Source organism: Python bivittatus, unplaced genomic scaffold (genome assembly GCF_059951505.1).
Source record: "Python bivittatus isolate LINGU-HERP-01145 unplaced genomic scaffold, Pbiv_v1 ctg000520_np1212, whole genome shotgun sequence".
NCBI lineage: Eukaryota > Metazoa > Chordata > Lepidosauria > Squamata > Pythonidae > Python > Python bivittatus.
The window spans coordinates 2308564-2334702 of NW_028277080.1; the positions used below are offsets into that span (position 1 = coordinate 2308564).

At 39.3% G+C, this 26139-nt stretch overlaps 1 protein-coding gene across 2 annotated transcripts in view; it reads left to right on the forward strand.

The window, feature by feature from the left end:
• The first annotated feature begins 2564 nt into the window (after positions 1–2564).
• SIDT1 (SID1 transmembrane family member 1) overlaps positions 2565–26139 on the forward strand; it is a 65102-nt gene continuing 41527 nt past the window's right edge. Inside the window, exons 1-9 of one of the 2 annotated variants that reach the window (XR_015797357.1) lie at positions 2565–3613; positions 7839–7960; positions 13231–13401; positions 18114–18159; positions 19074–19175; positions 19681–19764; positions 22720–22813; positions 24043–24114; positions 24476–24569. Coding sequence is in view for 1 of the 2 variants with exons in the window: in XM_088147493.1 (XP_088003619.1) it covers positions 3419–3613; positions 7839–7960; positions 13231–13401; positions 18114–18159; positions 19074–19175; positions 19681–19764; positions 22720–22813; positions 24043–24114; positions 24476–24569 (980 nt within the window). In the remaining variant the exon portion in view is untranslated. The remainder of the gene's footprint in view (positions 3614–7838; positions 7961–13230; positions 13402–18113; positions 18160–19073; positions 19176–19680; positions 19765–22719; positions 22814–24042; positions 24115–24475; positions 24570–26139) is intronic. The other variant, XM_088147493.1, reaches the window with a different exon arrangement.

Genomic DNA, 26139 nt, shown 5'->3' on the forward strand with positions numbered 1-26139 from the left:
AGGAAAGTAACCAGTATATATCCCCAATGATATTACAATAAAATAAACATAACCTAACCCTAACCATACATAAATTACTTCAGCCACAATGCCACAATTCCTAATGACCACCATCAGCCACCAAGGCCCTCCAGAATAGCTCTGCCTTTGCTTTCTGAAACACGTGTGTTGCAGAGGCCCATCTGATGTTAGGAGAGACTAAATTCTGCTGTTAAACCAGTGTTTCTCAACCTTAGCAACTTTAAGATGTGTGGACTTCAACTCCCAGAATTCCCCAGCCAGCATGCAGCATCCATACATCTTAAAATTGCTGAGGTTGAGAAACGCTGCGTTAAACCACCTCCCTCCCCATCTCACAAAAGGGCAGGAGAAGCAAGAACCTCTCCTGAGATGAGCACTGGAGGAAGAGGAGATGGTTCTGAAGACACAGAATACTGTAAGTAGGAGAGGACCCTATTTCTGAATGCTCCCCTGCACCTACACGATGTGCTTCCCACTTCTAGTGAATGAAAACAGCAAGGGGTGGAAAGCTAAACTCTGTGCTCTGTTATAAGTCAGGAGTTCTGGGTGGTGCTAGTTGCCTTGTCACAATTCAGAAATCTGTCTCCACAATCTGTGTAATATGTTGGTGGGTATTCCGTAACTACTAATTATGTGGTAACCACTCAAATATACCTGAACTGGTTAGTTGTCGTTATAGGAAAAGGTAATTGTCTTAGTTTGCACACACACAGCCATAATGGAAGGGGGAATCAGTTTCCCATCTCAAGCATGGTAGAGATCTATGTACTGAATTCACCTTGTTGAGGTTAATCACATGGAAAAATCGCAGGGAAAAAATGAAGCTCTATCAATGATCAGGCAGTAAAAGATATGGCAATAACTTCACCAAGGTCATTATTCACCCATTTACTCAGCAATGGTGGTGCGTTTGGGTAAAGCAGCCAGTAGTGTGGGTGATGTATGCTTTTCCTTATGGAACAGAATGTCTGCTTTCTGCCCCCGTGCCAGAGACGGGCAGCACTGTTAGAGCTTCTGCACTGAGTAGGCCACAGATAGCAAAGGGGCCCCAGGCAACCAATAAGGGAGCAGCTGCAAGGTAGACAAAGCTGCTTTGTGGCCACTTCCTCCTTTTCTCTCCTCCTGCTGCCTTCTGGAGTAGTGAAGGATCCACCAGCACAGAAGCTCAGTTCAATGCCAGGGTGTGCCTCTGTTGCCCTCTTGGTCAGTCCATAAATAATTCTTTGAAAGATCATGTTCCTACTCCGCTAAAAGAAGCATTACTAACACCTTTCAGAAGTGGTCTTCATGGGATTCCTAAATATCTACTGACCATTTCCTAATGTCCTTTTTAAAAGTAAGATAGTAATGATGGTTGCATAAGTGGGCAAACTGATGATTTGGAATTATTCCTACTGGGGATTAGGCCTGATTTAGGGAAAGAAAATGCCTTGGGGAAAGACCTAATCCTGGAATTGAATAAATAATAGGTTGGAAGGTACATTAGAGAACATCTAGTCTGACCCCTGTCTAGTGCAAACATTCTGTATTACCCCATCTTGCCAAATTTCTAACTAGCCTTTCAGTGTCGGAAAGTCCACCACCTTCCAAGGAATCTATTCCATTACTGAACTGCTCTAACTATTAGGAAATTCTTCCTGATGTCCAGCCAAAATCAGTTTCATCGTAATTTAAACCTGTTGTCTCTTGTCCTGTCTTCTGGAACAAAACTGAACATTCTTCTCCGTCTTCTAAATAACAACCTTCAGATATCTGAAAATAACTATTATGTCTCCTCGCAGTCGTCTTTTTTGCTCTTTTTGTTCCTGTGTAAACATGCAGGGGTGGTAATTGGCCCAACTTCTGTATTCATTACTTGTTTACTTGCATTTGTTCTTAGGGCTTTACAAGTGGAGGGGGGGATGCAAAATGAGATTTAGGTAGCTTTGCTTTGGGGGATCCTGCCCTCTCCCCATGAGGTGTCCTCTACTGCTTGACTGGTTTTATCAATTTCTATCCCCACATCCCAAGGCACTGTACATATAGTCTCCTCACCCTATTTCATCAGCCCCCAAACAACCTTGTGACTTAGAGATGGCTGTGTTCACAAGAAACACTGAACTTAACTACAACCACATTGTACCCTACAATATTATGCAACCCCAGCAGGGTGTTGTGAAGACTCAGACTGGAATAATTAAATAAATAATTAACTACGGTGAACAAGCTCAACAAACCCAGCCACTGACCAGATCAAAGTCACTGAGATTTTCCATTACTGAACATGGGCTAGAACCTATTCTCCCAGTCCCCATTATTACTGTTGTTGTTATTATGATTTATATTGTCTTTGCTCTAGGAGCTGACAGTGGCATGCTTAGCATTGCCTCCTCTACAACCCTGTGAGGTAGGGTGGACTGACCCAGTATCTCACAGCAAGCTTCCACGGCTCACCAAGGGCTCAAACCTGGCTCTCCTTAGTCCTAACCCAACATCCTAACTCGCTATCGTTATCAGGACAATACGGTGCTGAATTCGGCAATTATCTGTTTTATCTAGAAACAAAAAGGGGGCAAATACAGTTACTAACTTTGCTATTAAAAACGAACCATGTCGAAAGCAAAGCAAAGCAGCAGAACGAGAGTGTGCGTACACGGACACGACTGGAGCAAAACACTAACGCACTTCTGAGCTCTGCTGTGAAAAAGATACGGAATCTGGGCCTCGGGTCAGGAGAAGGGTGTTTTTCTTCCGAACCGAACCCAGCAAATAAAAGAATCAGGCATGGCTGGGGTGGAGAGGGGGCGCAGAGGTTACTGGTGAATGACGAGTTACGCCCCCGCGCCAGAGACAGACGTCGCGGGGCCGAGGGGCGCCGGCAGCAGGTCCCCGAGCGCACGAGGAGGAGGAGGCGGCGGCGGCGGCGGCGGCGGCAGCAGCTCACTTCTCGGTCATTCTTAAGTTCGGCCGACACCTCCTCTCCCTTCCGCCAAGGAAGGCAGGCGGGCAGGCAGCCCTTTACCTGGCAGTTTCCTTCCCTTTCCTTCCTTTCTTCGCACGTGCAATCCGCAGGCTGGATGCGTAACTGCCGAGCCCCGAGATCGGAGCCATCGGGAGCTTCTTGTTTTTTAAAGTTGCGTCCGGGGAGATCGGCATTATCATCCCAAAGTCCGGAGCGACTTGGCCTTGCTTCGCCATCCAGACAAGACGATCCACTAACCACGCCTCGATCCAGCGCGGATGTCCCTCTGAAATGAGCCAGGTGGCAGAGAAGGGCGTGGGAAGCCCCGGGCGCGGCGACCGGCCGGCCGCGGCTGGAAGACAGCGAGGTAGCGAGTAAACAGAGGGCGCCAGGCCCCGGGCTTGCAAAACTTGCCTCGGTCGATCTTCTCTCGCACGCTCTTCCATTTCGGCGGACATGAGCGGCTGGGCAGGACTGGCCGGGCTCCTTTTGGCTGTGGCCGGAGCTCAGAAGCAGCTGCTGCAGCCGCGGAGCAGCCTCCGTCCTGCCGCCGCAGAACACGCCGCTCAGTTCGACCACATCTACGCGGGGACGGTCAACCGAGGCGCGGAGCGGCTCTACTCTTTCAACTACACCAGTAAGCCGGGCCAGGTAAGGCTGAACTCGCCTGGTCTTCCGCGGCACGCGGCCGCTGGGCGGGCGAGCGGGCTCGGGCAGGTGCTCCAGCCCTGCGCCCTGGCCAAGCGCGCGGGCTGGAGCCCTCGAACGCGGTCCAGCTCGGGGGGTGGGCTTGCGGGAGAGGGAGGGCTGGAGAGGGTCGGCTCGCAGGCTCACGTGGCGAGGCAGGAGGAGACCTCCGAATGGCCACTGCTGACGACCAGCGACCGAGCGAGAAGGCCTGCTGCAGGGCTGAGAGGATGGGGAAGGTAGACGAGAGACGAGGCCTAGCGATTCTGAATTGAAAAAGCAATCCGGTTATTCATTCATTATCGTTGTAAAAGCCCTCCTCTGTTTTGGCGGTTTCCTAGGAGCTGGCTATTTTTCTAAACTTGTTTTTTTTGGTCGATTGTTTCTGCAAATAAAACTCCCATTTAAACAAACTTCAGAAACACCTGTCCCTTCTGAGTCATGCCAAATGCTTCTATTGCTTCCTTGAGATAATGTTAGAGTGCATGTTATCATGGAATTACGTAACAGTAAACCCCTCATTGGTAATTAGAGGTTGTTATTCCATCCATCCATCACACTGTTTTCTTTTGGGATAAGCAGTGTTATTCAAAGTGCAGGAAAAGAAAGGTGCTAATAAGAGATTAAATTCAGGAGATAAGGGAAAAGAAATTTGAACTAATTGAGTTTACACCAATTGCCAGTCACTCTACTTCTGGGTAGCTTTCTGTCCTCCTCATCAACTGTCTTTGCTTCCATTATAGCTATAATGACTTCATGCTTTTTATATAATGACTTCATTCTTTTTCCTCTCTAAACTTCTAACTGTTCTCTTTTTGAAGCTCTTATCAACTCTGTCCAACTGGGGTGCTCAGTCTTCCTCCTGAGTACCATTCACTTTCCTTTCTTATATTAGTTTTGCAGTTTGATTCTCATTCATTCTCTCTACGTGACCAAACCACCTCAATGTATTTCTGTCACTTGGGCAGTGTTGGGCTTCAGGGTTTACAACCAGTATGCACCAGTATATATACACCATATACACCAGTATACTTCTTTCACATCTATTGCTTACTTTTCCATTCAGTCACATTCATTCATCACCCATTCATTCTTGACTCTTCCTGTTTTACAATATACCCTTAAATAACCCATTCCCATTGCATTCAGTGTAAACAGGTAGTCCTCGACTTACGAGCATTCGATCAGTGACCATTCAAAGTTACAGCAGTGCTGAAAAAGGAGACTTAGAACCAGTCCTCAAAGTTGCGGCCATCCCAACACCCCCATGGTCATGTGATCGTGATCTGGGTGCTTGGCAACCAATTCGCACTTATCATCAGTTGCCAAGCGCCCTGCAATCACATGATTTCCATTTGCAACTTTTCATGCAGGCTTCCTCAGAAAGTCAAAGGGGAAGCTGGCAGGGAAGATCGCAAGTCCCCCCACCTGTGCACCCTCCCCCAGCCACTCTATGCTCATGCCATACTAGCCACTTGCACACTTCCATGCACCTTCCCTGACTTGTGCCACACCCCCACGCACCCTCCCCCACCCCCCTGCCCACCGCCTAGCTCTCTTCCCCACCAGCAGCCACTTACCTGCCTATGGGCCTGGGTCTTGCAACTTCCTGCTGGCTCACCCACTGACTTTGGTTGTGGGAAGCTAGCAGGAAGTTGCCTTGCCTAACGACCATAGGAATCAGTTAACAATGGCAGCTGGGACTGCAGGGATTGCTGTCACTAAGCGAAGCAGTCACGCTTTATGGCTATATCACTTAGCGATAGAAATTCCAGTCCCAATTGCCATCATAAGTTGAGGACTACCTGCACTTTTATTTCTCCTGATATACCCAACTCTCACTTCTATATAACAAAAAGGGCAAAGCATACAATGTGTTTCCTTATTTTGATACGCATTCATTCTTTGCAACAATTTCCATATTACCCACTTCCTTTTTATCAGCATTTGTAAAATGTCTTCATTGATTTTCTCATAATGTGACTGAGGGAGATAAACTCATCTACTTGTTCTTGTTTCTGCCATGAATGTACAACTTGTCACTATTCAACTGGATTCTGCCTTCCTATAATCAAATCCACTATTCCATGTTTTGCACCCTAAGTTGATAGAGAACAGCTTTGGCCGCCTTCTGTGTGACATTGCTCAGTACATAATCAGTTCCCCTCAATCTCTCCTTGTAAGATTTACTTTCAAGTTTCCTGGTCATTTGTATTTCCCTTTTCTGGACCCAGTCCAGTTTCTCTGAATCCTTCTAAAGGTATGATGTCCAGATTGGATGCTGTTCCCCAAATACTGTGGAGAGTAAACTATTGCTTCCTGTGATGTAGAACTATACTTCCATTGATGCAGTCTAAATTTGCATCTGCATTTTTTTTCAGCTGCATTATACACGATTTATGGCCAACTGCAGTTCTGTGTGTAAAGCAGGCTGGTTGCTATCAAGAGACAAAGCTTTCAGACTTAGAGCCAAATCCTGTTTACCAATAAATAGCAATACAAAAACTGATCTCTCTCCCTATGGAAGAAGGCAGGTATATATGTAGATGATAGATAGATAGATAGATAGATAGATAGATAGATAGATAGATAGATAGATAGATACTGAACTACTAAATTTACATGATCATTTACATGATTTCCTTCCATTTTTTTCCAAGTTGTTTTTTTTTAATATAATTTTATTAAGAATTTAAATTACAGTGGTAAAAACTAATGCAAACTCAACTTAGAGAAAGAGAAGAGAATGGAAAGAAAGAATAAAAAGTGCAGAAAAAGAAAAAGAAGAAAAAGAAAAGAGAGAATATAATAAAGAAAAAGAAAAGAAATATATAAAGAAGTGACTTCCAACCTTCATAGCAACAAGTATAAACAAATTTAATAACTCTTCGCCCCATATAAGGTTAAACAGATATCTCTACATCCCATATCCCATTCCTTATCTATAAGTAAATCCATAAAGCATCAACTTTTCAATCCTTAAAGGTTACCAGAACATTGCAAAAAAAACCAAAACCAAAACCCAAGTCTTACTTTAAACTTGATCAAATAAACCAACTTTATATTCCATCCTTTTGCTTCTAACAGTCTTAAACTTTTGCAGAGCCATCTTCAGTTTGCCATAACTTCCCCGGAAGCCATTTTTTTTCCAAGTTGTGATTCAATTTTTAACAATGAATTCAGCCTGGACCTTATGGAGACATGTCTGGTTTTGCCTGTTTGTTGATATAAAGCTAATTCAAAGGCTGAAAGTTGACAGATTTCATTAAGCCAAGATTTAGAGTTGGGGCTAAGCCATTCTTCCACGAATCACCTTTTTTTGCCACAGTCCAAGCATGATATATCCAAAGTTCTTCATTGATTGCAAGATGCCAGGGTTTGGGGATGTAATTTAACAACATATTGACATATTTAACATTTAACTGCTTTTGAAGAACCTGGGTCACCATAGCAATACTATCTAACCTATATGGAATTAGAAGCAGACAAGCCTGTAACATATGTACCAAATTTCCTTCAAATTTATTACAACTCTAACATAAAAACAATGGGAGCCAACCTTTTCTATTCTCTGAGGAGTCCAAGAGATAGTTCCTAAAGAGAACTAGACACATTTTTAAGCTGTAAGAAATATACCTACTGTTTTTTAATACTTGGAGCCATTGATTGGGTAATATAGTACCATTATTCCAAATTGCTTGATTATTCAAAATTATTTTTGAAATCTTTTTAAATTGTTGGTTTAGTTTCCATAAACACCAGAGGCCATCTTAAAAACCTCTGGTGTTTCTGAAGCTGCAAGTGCTTCAATGCCAAACCATGTAGATAGTGTTTTATCTGTATCTATTGCCATTCAGCCTTTCTAGGTAAATTATATTTTTTATGAAGAATTTCAAAAGTTTTAAAAGTATTGTTATTTAATAACCGGTGAAGTATAACAATTCCATGATGATTCCATGATTTCCAGAAGTACAAATGACTCCAAATTCTGCACAGAGGTGAGGCGTACCTTTTGCCTTATATGTGTAATGTCTTAATAAGTCTTTATCTTCTCTTTGTGGAGAGCATCCTAGCTTACTCCCATCAGAAAAGGGTTAAAGTGGAAGTGCCATTGTGGATATTCTGAACAGGACAGGCTAATGTAGGCATTCACTGACGGAGTCTCCTTGCTGATTCTGTCTCTACACAGGTGGATGCGCTCCGTGTTACCGTAAAGAGTGACTCCGAAGATGATCAGTACCCTGTCTTGTTTGTAGTTCGGCAGCAAAAGGGGGTGCTGTCCTGGCAGCTCCCCCTCATTTTTCATGGGCTGTAAGTAACTGCTTCCCACCATAAGATGTTTATCTCTGTCCTGTTTAGTTTTATTCATGTCACCTTCTTCCCTCAAATTCCTCCTAAAAATAATTTTTAAAAGGGAGCTTTTTAGCATCTACCTGCTACAGAAGCTTCCTTCACTTTTTTCGCTACACTGCATTTTACTCCATGGCATATTTATTCTTTATTGTATGGAGAGTTGAGACTGAGTTAAAATGTGTAGCGATAAGGATGGATGGTAAGTTAAAAAGTAATTCAGTATTGCCTGTTAAATCCTTCCTTTATTTGTATTTCATTGACTTCCTCATAGCTTTTTGAAGTAGATATTAATTTCAGATCAGACAACTATTTTCACATTTTTATGTATCATTCTTTTATAATAATATTGCATTCCTTATAATATTGTGCATTACTTTAGGCTGTCACTCAAGTAAATATGCCTAAATAGTATTAATTTTTTCAGCCTTTTCTCTGCTAAAAAGTTATGTGAAATATATTTTGGATGTGTGAAAACTGTTTTGCTTTTGGTGTTTTGTAAAATAGATGTGCACAGCTCAAAATAGTTGGAAAATATTTTTACTATAAATTAACCTCTTTATATGCTATACTTACTTTGCTAAATTTATACATTTATACATTAAAATGAACCCAAACTAGCTTGCAGTAAAGTACAGATATAATATGATTGAAACAACGGGAGTAATGAAACAGATGGGAACAATAAAATTGTTTCAGCAGAGTCAAGATAAGAATCTACTGTCTAGTCCCGCTTAGTAATTAACAAACTGTTTTGAATAAACTAGTTTTCAGACTATCTTCCTGTGATAATCTAGTTTGGAGTCTAGCAGAACATTAATTCTTGGGCTTTCTGTGCCAAACACGATCATATGAGCTTCACAGTACAGGATATTCAATTTTTCCAATATTTTATATTTGATCTGTCAGGGTAATTTCAGTATTGTTGAAAACATCATCTCTTGAGCAAATAAACCTCTAACCAACAACTTTAATTTAATGCCCTTCCACAACTGCTTTCATACTTCTACTGCTTCACTTTGGAAATAAAAGAAATGAGTGTCATTGTTGGCACTTAATTCCAAATGGTTTTAGGTAGCTGTTGGAGAACAAAACGAAAGCCTTTATTGTAGATTGGTATAGTGGAATAGGAATTTGTTTTAGCTTTCTGGAATCAGCTGTCTATATTAGAACAGAAGCCTGCAGGTCCCAGGTCAAGAGATCTGTCAAGAATAATATTATGTTTGATTATGCCATTACCTGGTGAGGTCCAGGAGAATAAACAGGGGTTCTTATTTCTGACGGAAATTGTTCCTCAGGATAACCAAAGTAGTTGCAGTGCCAAATCCAGGCTTAAAAACCTGGATTCCATTTCAGCCTTTTTTCATTCAATACTCTTTTTAATGGTGAAATTAAAAAAAAAAGCTACAGAAAAAACATAATGATTATACAGTGAAGAAAGAACACCTAGATATATTATAGTGATTAAAATAAATCCCTTTTTAAACATTCTTTGAGGGGTACAATAAATATGAAATAATATTTTCTGATGCATTAATTACATTTTTAAATTCATAATATATTTCATATTTTTTAGCACCTGGACCCTTGATTCTCCAAGATTGGATATTCCAATTCATCATTCCGAATTCAAATACATAACTAACTTTAATTTTACTTTTTAATTCCTTGTAAAATTGAATTGCTGGTTTCTTTCAAGCACTGCATCTTTTAATTAATCTTTTAATTTGCAAGTACCTCAAAGGCTGCTAGCATATCAGGGCCATATTGTTTGATTAATTCCTCTTTCAATTATCTATCTATCTATCTATCTATCTATCTATCTATCTATCTATCTATCTATCTATCTCTAAGCAAATACTGGAGATAAATCATACTCAACACACAAACTCTCAAAATCTTTTATAGAGCCATTAGAAATCAGCTGAGTTAAAGTACTGATCCCTTGTTTAGCCCAAGCATTCCAATAAAACATGTTTCCCTGCTATTTTCAAATTTGGGTTATTCCATAGCATCAATATAATTTAGTTTATAACAATATAATTTCATAATGTCAATGTGATTCAGGATCAGAATGTAACTGCTTACCTATTAGTAACCAAATATGCCTAACAACTCTCATGGCTGGAAGCAAAGATCCCTATCTAGTATACTGTACCTTAAAGTGTGTCAGAATTTCCAGGATTTTAAATCCTTGCTCTTTGAATTGGCCCAAAGAGAAGAATACTCATAAAAAGTTTTGTTCAGTAGTGCTTTGTTTAGTGACTGTCTGGTTAACTAGCCTTGAAAAGTGGGACAGTATCAGACATGGTTAGTACTTGGGTGGGAGAGCAATAGGAAATCCCAGGGCTGTGGTCTAAACTGGGAAGTCAAAAAACAGCTTGGAAAAAACAATAGGAAACCATTTCTGTATTGTGGCCAAGAATACTGCACGGACATGTCCATAAAGTCACCAGGAGTTGAAGTCAACTTGAAGATTTCTCTCTTTACCTTGCATTCTGTTCTCTTGGCCAAATTCAAATACAGGACATGGATCAAAGACTGACATGGTACTGGATAGACTTCAAAGAGACAGGTCACCAGCAATCAGGAATTGAAGCAGAAAAGTCAGTAGGCAGATAATGTGATATAAACAGGGTTGGTCAAAGGATTTCAGAGGAGGTAGATAACAGAAGGAGACAAAAGGCATGTCAGACCTATGGTCAGGAAGTTGGTCAGGCTAAGAAGCTAACTTGGATGTCAGTGCCGTGCACTGATTATATTCAGAGTACTGTAGTACTAAAGGCCAGAAGGTACTCTTTACCCATAAAGCTGGAACTGCCTGATGTCTGAAAGAATAGAGCACATTGTGACACCACATACTGACTCCTAGTTTGTGACATATCCCAGACACACACTAACACTTCTTCGCTGAATGAAGAAACTATTTTTATCTCCCCCATCTGTTTTAAATGGCAATCTGTTTTATACCATGACATAAATATTTCAATGAAGTTCTCTTTATTTAGATGATATTTCATGGAGTCTGTGGAGCTGTGAGTGCAGGCACCTGCAGGGCCCTCAAAGGTTTTTCTGGCCCTGACCTCGCTGTCCTTTAGAGAAACTCTAAAAAACTGGTTTTTCAAACAGGCCAAAGGCCAGGTTGATTTATGATCCTAACTGGTGGAGGATGGATAATGAGTACTTAAGTGTATATTTTTCTCCGAAGCACTGTACTGAACAGAGTGTGGTTTTTTTATGCTGATTTTATTCTGAATGTTGGTTATGGTTTTCGGATTTGGTGGGCGGGATGGATGGATAATAGGGCAAGTTAGAAAATTATATATACATAAGCACACAGAAAAGATAAAATTGGAACAAAAATCTGACATGGAGGAGGATGCCGTGTTTCTGTACAAAACTTTCTCTTGAGATTCTTCTTTAGTCTTTCAAGAAGTTTTGCATCCCTTTCCAAAAACAAATGATTTTGCTATGTTCCCTCCTGAGCCATGCTGGTTCTTTCAAGAGCACCTTTCAAAACTACTTTTCTGACCTTCTATTTCAAGGTTGGGTACCATATGCTCCATGATGCACCCAAATCATCTTCACAAGGAAATGGAGTCCACTGTGCACAACAGGAGAAAGAGAAGACATCACACACAAACAATACATGCTGTGCCTGCCCTATAAACCAACCGGGTGTCCCATTTTCTCATTCCTGTTTTCATGGTAGTGGCCTTGAGATTCATCCTTCCTCAAGGGGAAAGGTCTTCAGATCATTGTTCCTTTCCTCCACTGGTCATGGTCACTCTTGTGAATTGGGTGGCCATATAAATCAGATGGATGGATGGATGGATGGACGGATGAACATTCCAGCTCCTCCACTTGTTTTTGCCCCTCATTTTTCCTTCATATCTTCTCCCCCTAACCAGAAGGTGCCACAACACAGTGGTGTTCTTCAAAGCTGCCCTGGTAATTCCCTGACTACAGCTGAACATCCAAAGCCAAATCTGGATCAGTCATGACACATGCTGCTTTCACTCAGCCTTTCTAATTAAAGCTGCAGATCTGTAATGATACAAGATTTCTGTTCTCCCCCGGCTGTTGGCTATGCACATAAACTGCTTTAGGGCATTGTTTGTCTCCCTTTACTTACAGAAAGATACTTATATCCAGGAGTGGAACATCCATTCTCTCCCCTCTCCTTCTTAGGAAAAGCCTATTTTTCTCCTTACTTCTTCTTCACTTTCCCCTGTTCCAGACCTTTTCTCAGCCTCTTGGTCCTTTCTGCTTTTATCTTCATAGTCCTCTCTTTGCCACTATTCTTCCTTCTTTGCACCACACATGCCATCTTTCTTCTCATTTGTACTTTCCACTCTATCAGCTCATCCTCCTCTTCTTCCTCTGCTCCCTGCAATGATATTAGCTCTCCTCCACACCAACAATAACTTTACTTTTTGTAACTGGAAGCTGCTGCTGTTTCTTCCTCTCCTCCCTTCCTCTTGTTTCCTTTGCTTTTTCACCTGCTGTCCTTCCCTTTTCCCTCCCTCTCCTTTTTCCTCATTCGTATCTCTTCTTCTTTGGAGAATTGGTTTACCTGTGAAGAGTTTGAATCCCTTATTGGTACATTGTATGATCTTGCTGCTAAAACACTTCCTTATTTTTCAGATAAATAAACTGCACTGGAAATATTGAGTTTTTCAGTATACTGAATGCGACTCCTGCATGACTCCATAGAATATCTGCAGCACGTGCTTGTACCCTGCCTTTTTTTGTGGGAGTCTTGCTTGGCTCTCTAAGGCTGTCAATTCACCATTCTAGCCTGCATGGATCTTTTACGTCATAGGGAGTCTTCAGGATATTTTTGGTGTGGCAAGCTGACCACACTGTTGCATCAGTCGTTGCTGACATTGTTTTGAGTGTAAAACAGACTGTTGGAGTCTTAATTGGGTAGAGCAGCAGTGCTTCAGAATCCAACCGCTCCTCCCAGCCCTCTTGACTTGCCTTATTGTATCACTTCCAGAACTATTTCATCTCTTCTGTTTGATACTCCCACAAAAAACGATTTACTATTGTTGCTTCAATAATTCTGGTCTCAACTGTTCTTTTGCGTAGGGCATGGAAATTAGGGTGCTGGCCATACAGTTCCAAGGACTGCATGCAACTTAAAGACTCAGACTTCCCAGAATGCCGTATTATGGACCATTTTCCTTGTATGTGAAGATGAACAGATTTTGTTTTTGTGTTGGCAGTTACCAAAGAAGCTACAACTACACAGAAGTTAGCCGTACCCTCTGCCCATCAGAGTCTGTACCTGAGAATGGATCTTCAGAGCAGATTGTATTTATAAATGTAGCTTCCATGGCTCCCTATAATGCCCACTATCTACTGCACGTTACCAGGATTAAGAACTTCCAACTTGGGTGAGTGGTTGGTAAAATACATTTGCAAATGTCTGTCCTTTGGTATCTAAGTAACAATTGATGTCAAGTATATAGCCATCTTCAGGTCAATGCAGAAAAAGATGAAAAGAGAAGGAAGAACATGCCATCAGCCCTGCTGAAAAACCAGTTGATCTTTAATTAAGAATTAGTATTTTTAGAACTAGTGGCTGTATGTGCTATTCTTTTCTTACTGTCCCCACCTTCTTTTCCTTCTTTGTCTCATTTTTAGACTTTGAATTCAATTAAAAATGGCCAAATGTTTTGCCAGTCACATTCAAAATATAACATTTCAGTGTTCTTGTCAGTGTTTTCATGACATTTCATGGGATCTTATATGAGAATGCTGCAGTCTTGTGAGGTTTCAGTCTATATTTTTAAATTATTTTTTCTTTGTTTATACTTAATTATTAATAAAACAAAGATCAAGTGAACCATACAATATAAACAAAAGTACAATGAAAGTTTAGGTATACTATGTCTTGAACATTTTAATTATTTTCCTTTCATATGATTTGTAATTTAAAAAGGTGTTCAGTGGATACAAATTGAGTTAGGAGTGAACTTTTAATCTGTTAAGGCAATGCCATTTCTCTTTGATATTAAAAAAAGAAATTAGTATCTGGTATCACAAATCCATATTTGAAGTTAACCTTAGAAGTTTGAAAATTTTAAAACCATTTCTGGCTTTTGATATTTTCCCTCTCTTTCCATTCCTGGATTACCCAGGTTTTAAGTCCAATAAATATGATCAGGACAAAGGACTTTATAAGAATAGAGACATGAGTATTGATGGGAAATCTATGCTTCCTAAATATATCCTCCTGAAGAATTGGTCACAAGTTCCAATTGGTTTTAAATGAGGAGTGCAGTATAATTTCTTTTTAAGCTTATGCACTCTTCACAATGTTTGAAGACTGATTTTGAACAGTATGGCTGTAGTCTAAAGAAACAATTTTAGTGAGTCTTCATCATGGTAAGTCCATAAATGAATTGCTAAATCTTTAAGACCAGTGTTTCTTAAACTATATTCCATGGTTTGCCAAACAACACAAATGCATTCCACCAGTTGATCACGAGATCCAAGAGCATATTTTTGGTAGGTTTTGCATCCTTTCCAATTTTACTAGCAAAACATATAGAGGAGGTATAGACAGATTTCTAGACCTCAGAAACAGTCATGAAAAAAAATCACTAGATCTTTGAATGAACGTTCACAAAGAATATGAGCTGTTAAGAAAATAGGCACAGAAAGTGTCGCCATCTTTTTTGTCCCAGTGTATCTTTGTGTTAGGAGAACTATCAGCACTCCCCACAACCAAAACCAGATTTTGAAATAGACTACGCATTATGCTGACTCTAAGACTTTCTGAAACAAATATTGCTCAAGACATTAATAAAATAGCCTGTCATCCACATATGAGCACATCTATTCCATTTAGATTTATAACTGATGTATTAAATGTACAGGAAAATAAAGAATATTATTAAAACATGCTTTATTGCAGCTTTCCATCCACTTTTTTTTAAAGAGGCAGTTACATATCTTCATTTAACAAATACAGTTCTTGAAATATTTAAGAAATGCTGTTCTAGACTCTTTGAGAAATTCTGATCAAACTGGTTCTTATATCAATTTCTAGTGTTGAAATCCACTTAAATTCATGTTGGTTGAAAGTTTTGAAAAATAGGAAAAATATTCAGCAACCTAATGAATCTAATAAGGCTTTTTAATCTATTTTTCCAAGGACTCATAAAACAGTGCATTGTAACAAAAAGGTTCAGCTTCTATTCATCAGTTTCTGGATTTTATATTTCAAAACATTGGAAAACTAAAATATTTTTTTTTCTTTGGATCACTGTATCAGAAAAAGCATTGGCTGAAAAATTAACACAACCCCATCTTTAAGCATCCTTTAGTTAAGGACTGTTCTTCTCAGATTTGATTTCCATGTTTAAATATATAACAGAATAATTTTCAGTGGATTATCTCTATCTATACAAATATGTTTTGGGACATAAATGCTAAATATCAATGTTTAAAGTGTTGTTCTTTTTCCTTAAGATTATAAATGATAAATGATAAATATATACTCCCAAAGTGTTCGTTTATGTATCATTTTGTTTTGTTCTTATGCTGTTATTTTCAGGATTTGGTCATGCATTTGCTTAAATAAAAATAAAAAAGCAAAAACACCTCCACATTTTAAAAATTCCCAATGGGAACCATGGGAGGCCACAGTTAAACACACCTTTTTTACTGATCACAAACAGCTAGAGCTAAGAACTCCAAAGAAGCAGTAGCATTAGGTTCATCAATCTAGACCATGAGCAATATTACAAACAGCAAAGGCTTCTTGCTAAAATGTTAGCTTTCTATCATATATGCTGAGAAACATATGCAAATATATGTAAAGAAAGCAACATCCAGCTAACACATGGCGTGCAAGCCCCCCGTCTCAGCAGCTTGTTGGCTGCACCACCCAGCACCTCTCAGCTTTCCCTGTCCGCCTGCATCCACCCACTGCTATTTTTCCTGCCCATACCTTCAGTTTTGGATTTCTTTGCCTGCTAGTTCGTGGGCTTCCCCTCACCTTTTCTCCTCACTCAATTCTGGGCACTAATTCTGCAGGCATCCAATTCTGGGCACCATTCTTAAGAAGAATTTGGGCCAATTGGAGCAGGTTCCAAGAAGGCCAATGCGGATTATCAAGGAATTAGAAAGTAATTACAAAGTTGGTCCTTTGAAAAGAGAGTGAAGGAGTTAGGAATGTTCAGTTTTGAGAAGAGAAGACTTGAAGGGGGGGGCGGTTTGAATACAATAGCAGTCTTCAAATACCTGAAAGGTTGTCACCAAGATGGAGGTATCACTCCAGGTTGCAGAATGGGGACAACTACTGTTAGCACAGCAATGAAATCTGCAGTTATTTGCATTTCTCTCATACCTTTGTTTTCGATAACTCAATATTCAGAGCAATGTAAGAAGTCATTATCAGTGGGTGAACTTTGTATCAGATAACTATGATATAAATCTTTTTAAATTAATGGATTCCTAGTAACTTCAAAGGAACACAGATTAAAAAATTCTCTACCCTATGACTTCTTTAAGTAGGCAGAAGAATTTTCACAGAATGGTTTGATACTGTGCTAATGTTTTGCAAGTTTTTGAAGAATTGATTTAAGACTAGTGTTAGTAGGTATGTTTTATTTTTAGTATTTGAATTCTTTTAATGCAGCTGAGAATTGCTAGCTGAAAACCACAGGTGCATGGCTGGTGTCATTGTGGTTTATGTCTGAATGGAGCACTGCAACATTTTTGCTTCTTTCTGCAGTGATTTTATATTCCCCTCCAAATCATTTCTCTGTATCAGAATCCTGTTACTGTTTTTCTGCAGACTAATTTTTAAAAAATTCTCTAGTTTATAAATTGTTGATGATGAAGTTCAGTGACTTCTGACTCTTTGTGACCTGGTAGATATCATTTGGCCAGGATCGTCCATCCTAATTGCTTTTTGGAGTTTTTATAAAACTCAAGCTTGTGTCATCAGTGAAAGTATCTAGCCACCTTCTCTACTTTTGGTCTCTTTTTCAATTGTCTTTGATTTTTTTCAAGTATCAGGATCTTTTCTGATGACTGCTGCCCTTGTTTTATGTATCCAAAGTATTTAAGTTTTAGCTTCATTATTAGTGTTTCCAGTAAGCAATCCGGTTTCATCTGGTATTGAATAATTTGTTCTTCTTGCAGTCCAGGGTATTCTCAACAATTTTCTCCAGCATCAATATTCAAAGCATCAATTTTTCTTTGTTCATATTTTCATGGTCCAGTTTTCACAGCCTTATGTTACAACTGGGAAAACTATGGTCCTGACAATATCTACTTTGGTTATCAGTGTTGACAAATCTGCTGTTTAATATTTTGTATAGATCTGCACCAAGTAACAGACATCTGTTTCATGGCTAAAGTCATCATCCCTGTGAATTTTTGAGCCTAGGAAGATAAAGTTCTTACTATTCCAACTTCTCCTATTTGCACTGAATTATGTTTTCCTCACTTCTACCCATCAGAGTAGTATCATCAGCATATCAGATGTTGTTGAATTTTGTCCCAGCTGTTTTAATTCCTACTTCTATTTCTTCTAGTTCAACATTCTCATTATGTATTCTGCATATAAGCTAACTAAGTAAAGTGGCAATGTACAACCTAGATATCCTCCTTTCCCAATTTTGCCTGCTTGGTTGCTCCATATTCCGTTCTAGCTGTTGCTTCCTGGCCATCATACTTCAATAGGCAGAGAAGGTAGCCCAGTACACTGATGTTTTCAAAGGCTGTCCATAATTTGTTGTGGCCTACACAGTCAAAAGCCATAGTCTCATCAATAAGGCAAAAACAGTCGTACCTTTGGAACTCCACCACCTTTTCCTTATAAATACATACATAGAAGAGAACCAGATAATTGAACTCTCGCTAATATGTACGAGAAATTCAACAATAGACAAAAGAATTTTTGCTAATTCCTAATTCCAAAATAATCCATGTGTTTATTTGTCATATGAGTGAAGCTAATTTGGAAAAGCAAAGCCAGCTGTGGATATGTAATGAGATTTTCCTCCACCTCAAACAGTTTCTAACTGCTATCTATCTGTATGTTTCATATTTTATTCTGATATCTGAGCAAATTTCCTTTTTTTCCTAGTACGGACACTGCTTTTAAGTTCACTGCCAGCCCTTCCCAACCACAGGTAAGTAATAATAATTATGTATGTTAGTGGGTAAATATATCTTTTCAAAATTTAGTTAAATTCCAAGGTGTTAGAATATTGTTGCCATATTGTTGTATCATGTGGGTGCAAGAGCTGTTCCCTGGGCTGCTAGTGGCTGATAAATTTCTTCACTTAGCATCCTTCTTATTTATTTATATATTTATTTATTTGTCATATTTATATGGCCACCCATCTCACAAACAAGTGACTCTGTGCAGTGTACAACAAAGCTAAAAACAATATACAAACAACTATTAATATTATTAAAAACTTTAAAATCATAAAAGGAACAAAAATAAAAAAATATTAGGTGAAAAGCAGATATTAATTACACTGGAGCCATCTCAATATTTCACCAGTCCCATACACACTTTCATAGGGCCTTTGATGGCTAATAGTGGGTCGCTGTGGAGTTTGGGCTGCTATTGGTTGAGGGATTATTTATTGATTGTTTTTATGGGATTAATTTTTGGTTGGGATTTGGGTTTTATAGTGTTTGGAAACCACCTAGATTATTTGATATATAGTCATAAAATGCATGTATCCATAAATAAGTATTCATATACAAAAGTGATAGGACCGTTGTGCTAGATCCATCCTTCAGTCTCCAGCCTTGCTGACTGAGCAGAAAGACCTGAATGAATGTGAAGCTCTACTTGAATTTGCTTGAATAAAACAGGACTCTGATCAACCATGTGGAGAGCTCTACCGACATTTAAATAAAACCATATACAGCTCCACTTTACACATTACCACTCAACAAGGCAAGTTCAGGCACAGACTCAGAAGCATGATGGCATCAGCATGAATATCTCTGATAAATGGGGCTTACCCATATTTAAAGGATATCCTTATGGCAGAAAGAATCCTAAAAGTATTTTCACCCTTCATAGTACCTTTTATACAAGTTCCCTCCTGATGTGGATTCCGTCATTGTCAGAGTGATTTCTGAGACAATCTATCCCTGCTCTGTGGTCTCCATCCAAGATATTGTGGTAAGTCCTCCACTTGAATATTGGCTGTAGTTTGCTTATTAGTGCTGTTCAATAATAATATTTAATGTAAGATGCAAATCCGCATCAGATCTGCATTCTGAATCAAATTGGGCTGATTCAAACAGATTTGAGCTGCCTTCAAAGCAGATAGATTCCAAGTCTGCACCCTCCTAAAAATTTTTGTGTTCACTTAGGCCAGGGAGAGAAAAACAACATGTCTGAAAACTGATTCATTTCTTGTGAACCTCTCCAAATAAGACAAACATCCAGATCAGAGAGGAGGATTAAGTGGACTCAGTGTGGCTTGTACTGGGAGCCACTGAAGAGCTCTGTGGTGTAATGAAACATGGGAATAAAGTTGAAGGTCCAAAACAGCTTGAAAACCCTGTTCTGAACTAGGATCGAGAGAGGGAGAGAATTGGGAACGCCTGCCGGGAGTCTATGACAATAATCAGATATACAGAAGCCGAGGTAGCCGTCTAATCAGCTTCTTGATCTATTTCAGTGTCCAGTTTATGATTTGGATTATAATGTGGAATTTAATGGAGTTTACCAATCCATGACAAAGCAGGCAGCCCTCACTGTGCAGGTGAGTGGATGGTGCCATCTACTGTATCCAGTCTGTTCTTGTTGGAGGGGGCAGCTGGGCTAGGCATGATTGTCTGCAGTCAGTGGTGTGGAGGGATGGAAATATTTTGGAAGGTGGAGGCTAGGCTGGGAAGGTCTGTCCATGTTTAGGGAGAAGAGCATGGGGGAGCTGGGGAGCATAGGAGACACCAGGCAATATTGGGCACAGCAGAGGTTGGCTGCAGGCAGGTGGGGAATGACTAAGAGGCATGGGAGAAGTCCAAGAAAGGGAGGGAGAGGGAATCCATAGCAAGGAAAAACATATAAAATATTATATTTCTCCTTAAGATTGAATACATGTACCCCACACACACACAAACACACACCTGCAAGCCATTGAGCAGTCTCAAGCAGTTAATTTTCACTAGGAATACATATGGGAAGAGCATGGTCACTAAACCAGGGATGGCCAATGGTCTTGGATCAAGAGGCGTATTTGGAGTTTTGAGAAAATGTTGAGAGAGGCATCAAAGAATCATTGCCCTCTAGACTCCTTTCGCAGCTCCAGAACATACCAGGTTGTGGCTCCAACCTCTGAAAGCAGAAATGGCCATTTTCAGGGTCATGATTTCCTTCTTTTAAAAAAAGGAATTAGCATTGAAATAGATATCTTAAACCTCTTGGAAGCTTAAGACCCTCTTTTCAGCATTAAGACCCTTAACTCCCATGTTATTTTTACTTTTTAGTTATACAATAGCTTTATTTTGGTGTTTAACCAGCACAAAGTGAAATGTAGAGATTGTGGAATTAACAGCTATAACCTGAAAACAGTCTGTGGAGATAGGGAGTTAAAAGATGGCAGTTAGTGTTAAAAGACAGAGTTAAAAGATGGCAAAATAAAAGATGTACATGTTTATAAATTAAGAACTACAAAAAACTAAAATTAAAATTTAGCTAAAATTGTTGAATAAAATAAAATACACTAACAGCGAAAACATTTAAAGGAAAAAAATAATTTAAATTAAGTTATGGTGAAATGCTATACTGTAGAACTGAAAAAACGAAGAATCAGCAGTATAATGATTGAGACTGATTAGCTGTAGCTGTCAGTCATTGCTGGGCAAATTTTACACACAGCTATACAAGACTCGGTAACATTTATATATTAAGAGGGAATTGCAGTCAGAGAGCATATCAAATAGGTTAGTACAGCCTAGGGGAATACAGATGTCTCTGCAAAATGGGCAGGAAAGGAGGACATGGCTGGTGGCATCTTAAAAGCACAGATGTTCTGGGAAGAGGATCTTTTTTAATCTTCCGTCTAGCACAGCAAAAGAAAGGGCATTATAATGAGCCAGAGTGATGGCCTTTCTGTGGTTAGGAACTGTGTAAGGTATGCAACTGCATTAATTAGGCATCCTAACTACTGTCAGATTCAATCGGCACGGCACGGCAAGGCGAACGCCGCTGCTCAGCTTCGCCTAGTCAATTTCACCGCCCCAGGTGCTAGCAGCAAAAAAGGGAAAGTTAGCCAAGACCGTGAACTGATTGCCGACAGGTGGCGGCGCTTAACTCAAACCGCAAGCGGATACATTGTATCACTGCCGGCTTCCCTCGAGCGCTGCAGACAAAGGGAAGCGCAGCAGCTCGGAAGCGCAGCGATCAGCGCACGATTGAGAACTCCCGGCTTTACACGCAACAGGAAAACCCGACAAAGACAACAACCATACAACCCATAGACAGCTATCAAGAAGACAAAAGAGCCGGACTGAATCTGCCATTTGGGCGAGGGGGGATTACTGCGGGTAATCAGTGACTAAGCAACGGGGCAAGACGTGGGAACGGGGAAACTATAAAATACCATGTAAGCTATGCCAAGCCAACCCTGACTTTGTCTGTACCTACCTACGTTACGCTTTAGTAAACTTCTTTGCTGAACCCATGTGTCACAAGAGTTTCTTTGGAGCTGAACGGGGTAAACCTTACAACTAAGATATGGTTATTTATTTGCTTATGTTCCAAGAACAACCGTAAATGCAAAATACAACAAATAAGGTAAATTTTTAAAAAATTACATTGAATTACATTCAAAGCCTGAAACAATAATGTGAAGGAACACCAGGTGGTTTTTCAAAGCTGTGGCTGTTGATAAGAATTTTGCAATCTTCTTAGGCTTCCTTCCATTTTGCGTTCATTATAGGCCATTTAAGGAATGTACTGGCCTATTGGTAATCCAGGAAGGATAAATGTGTTAGGGTTAAGGCTAGAGACTACTTGACTTCATATGGATTTAGCCAAGTTTGCAATTGTGCCATAAGAAATGGCATAATAAATACTGGGCACTGGACGATCTTGCATATTTGCGTGAGTCACAACCTCCTGAGCTGCTTTTTGCAATGTGCATAATAATGTCACTCTTACAGTGAGATGGAAGGAAGGAAGACTATCTGCATGTATTGGCAGGATATTATTTTTTCTTCTGGAAAATTCAGGAAATCATTCGTTTTGTATAATAAGAATGGGCTTAGAAATATCATAGACTCCTGTTTTACATCTTCTGTTGTATTAGATTCACTGCTGGCCAATCACAGCTATGCCAAACCTTTGGAATTCTGAATAGTTTCTATCTAATCATTTCCTCCTGCCCACAAGAAAAGACTTTTAAAAAATGAATCAGGAATTTCTTTGGAAGTTATGCATGTTGGTCATTGGTATGACTGTTCATTTAATGCCTAAAGAACTGAAAAACAACTACATTTGACAACGAGAGGGTAGAATAATTGCTTTTACTTCAGCAGCTTCTAGAAGGGTTAAAAATTTGCTCTTTTTTAAGAAGGCAAATGGAGAATATGGGGATCAGGGCTTATTTGGGAGGTCAGTTGCCCCCTGTGTCTCCCCCCTGCCACCGCCCAGTTATCGTTCCTAATTATAGTTGTCTACCAGTGTTAAACAATTATTGTGTTTTTGTATTGCACAGAAAAAGGACTTCCCAAGCAAACAGTTTTTTGTTGTATTTGTCATAAAGCCCGAGGACTATACCTGTGGTGGTTCAAGGCCCCCCTCCATTCAAGGTAAGTGAGTTGTGGTCAAGAAGGCCAGGAAGAATACTGTCTCCCTAAGTTTCTGTTTTGGACACTGCAGTCATCCTAGACTGTCATGGCAATGGCAGTGAGACATTTAATCCTTTCATAGAATTTAATTTTGTTGAAAGAAGCCAAACTAGATCCTGAGAAAAGTAAGCAAGGGTTTCTAGTTGGGCACACTTCTATGAATTCTACAGATTATACTTGGTAGAGTATTATTCAAGAAATAAATTCAAATCTGAAAGTCTAGATGACAGAAAATAGAAAATTCAGAGGAATGAGCATAATGGAGAAATTCTGTGACTAATTAGTAGGATGAGAATTCAAATATGAACTCAGAAAGTTGAGCTAGATACTTGATTGATTCCAAGAAAATATGAAGCTCCACCACAATGTAAACCATTACTTTAGTGTCCATGATTTTCTGAAGAACCTCTGGCTGAAGCATGAAACTAATGAGGCCACCCAAGCAGTCATTGTAAATGCAGTGTCTTCTGCAGTGACTAACTTTCATGCTGAACTGGACATGTAGGACAGCAGGAGTCAAGTTGCCTTCATGCTACTAAAAAGCTGTGGCTCAGTTTTTTAATCTTTCCTTTCTAATGCAGGAACACAAATCACTATGGCAACAATGGGGGACCTTTGGGCCTACCAACGGCTACTTCCTTTTATTTAGGATAGAGGGATGCCAATTTAGTTGGGAACTCTACCTTGAGGTATTTAGAGCATTTTGAATTAGCAGCATCTGAAGGCTTTCCTTCCAGAGTAAGGAGCTCAGTGCCACAAGCAAATTTATGTCCTCCCTCCCTCCCTTCAAGAGCTATTTTGATTTCTCTCTTTCTGGAAGGCATGGCCTTTTAGTACAGTTGTCATTACTTTCAAACTGTTTTTGCATGGTCAAGTTGTATGTATGTATGCATACATACAACTTCCATACCTATGGAAGCAGTAAGGGTGTACTTAGTTTTTCACACATGGCTTCTCCATTTTGGCTTTATTTTTGTAAAATAAATGATGACATGGTGTAATATGTCATGTGTTGTTGTTCATCTGAGGTTGTATTTACCTACTTTTGAGAACTACTAAGGACCAGATGGTTTTTATTATGTCCTGATACGTAAAACAATAGAACTCAAAGGGGGTGTACTTTCTTTAACACATGACTGTATGTATATGCGTGTATGCATGTATGCATGTATTCTGTTACTCTTTTTCAGGAAAGACTAACTACACATGGAATCTCCAGCGGATGAAGCACCTTGAAGTGACAGTGGTACCATCAGTTAAAGGTCTTGTAACATAATTCTGTATTTTCTTAAAGTTAACAAAAATCAATGAACTGGCACAGATTTTCACTCCAGTACAAATACTGGATTTTGAAGAAATTTTTTCCTTAGAACCACAGAATAGAACAGATGTCAGAGTCTGGATTACAAGTTACCTTACAAATCTGTCTTCAAGTGGAGGATAATATTGAGGACTGCACATAGTAAGAGGAAGAAGTGGGCATTTACCATTATTTCAAATTTTGGTTTCCTGAAGGAAAGAGAAAATATATGAAATTTGAGGAGCAAATGACATGGTAGCAGAGGAATGGGCTATTATTTCCTCTTCACCTACTAAGGGTACATCCATGTGTCTTTTTCCTAGGCTCTGTTTATCTACATGCCATCCTTTTCAGTTTTCTGAGTTTCTTCTCATTCTATCTGGGTGCGCTGTTGGTTGGATTTGTGCAGTACATCAGGTACGTAAAGCATTTATCATTGTTGTCTAGTAAAGCATGTCTCCATGTACTAAAATGTTTAGTCCTGTGTGATGGCATAACACATGGTCCAGGCAAAAACATTGACAACTGCTTGTTTTTTCTGTGAGATGGACATTGTGCAACTTGAATTCTTGTAGATATAGAAGAAGGAAAACCCATTGGAAAACCCATTTTTCTTCTATTATGAAAGCAGTAACATTCGGGAGGCTGTTACTGTGCTGATGTCATCATAATCTTTCACCCATATATGGGAACTTCTTAATTAGTCTGTTGCAATTTCTCACAGCACAAAGCAGAAATCCCTTTCGTCCGTCTATCCATCCATCCGTCCATCCCATTTTTGCCATGTACCTTATATGTGAAGAGTTTTTCATACACTGTCTTGCCTTAGGAGAACTGTAGGTTACCCCAGTAAGGAAAGAGCAGAACAACTTTCAAAGCAGGAGTAGGAGTGCAATTCTGATTTTCAATCTTTTTCCAGGCTGGGGTAGAGAATGTGATGGATCTGAGGATTAGATCACTGGATGGTTTAAATCCACTCCCCCCATAAGATTCCAGGATAACAGCTGTCTTTACTGCATTAGGATTGCTGGTCTGGTTGTTGGGGCAGGGGAAAATTAGAGTCTTTTCCCTAGAAATACTATTAAACATCATGATCTCTGCCACTCATCTGATGCCTTTTAATTTGGAAAAGTAAGCTATTCAGAGTTTTGTCGGATTAGTGTATATAACCCACGGTAAATGAGTGATTAAGGGGAGCAGAACATGGGCTTCCCAAAGCCACCAGTTGTCCATATATGTTGTGAAATATTGATGGGTTTTAATTAAAAAGATAATACAAATAATAACAATCACATATAAAACTACTACATTTCATTTAAAATATTACAAAAACTATTTAACTACAAATATATAACAAAGCCTAAATAAATAAAATAGTGAAAACTAAAAAAGAAAAAAGGTAGAACAAACACAGACAAAGGAAGAAGAAAAAAGGAAAAAAATCTACTGTTTTACAATTTCAAAATAAAAAATGGTATAGTATTGTAAAACATAAAAGGAACCAGTGATCTTGCTTCTAATCAAATCATATTGTCTGATCTTGCCTCTCCATCAATACAAAGTCATCTTGAAGGCTGAGAGTTGATTATTTCATTAAACCAAACTTTATAATCTGGTAGAAAAACATCCTCCCAGAATACAAAATCACGTTTTCACTACTATCCAGGCATGGTATCTCCAAACCTCTTCATACATAGAGAAATTTCAAATGTTTGGAGTCTAATTAACAACATGAACATCTTTGGACCTTAACTTCCATCCAACAACTTGGTTCACCACAGTATTAATCTAAGGAACTATCATTGGACATACCCAAAACATATTCAGTAATGTGTCTTCATATTTATTGCATCTGCAGCATAGAAAAAGTGACAGCCAATCTGAAGAATTCAATATGCCCCAAAGAATTTTATTTGACTGAATTTGGGGGGGGGGGGTACTGTTTGAAAATATCATTACTTATTAACTAATTAAGAGCAATTATAGT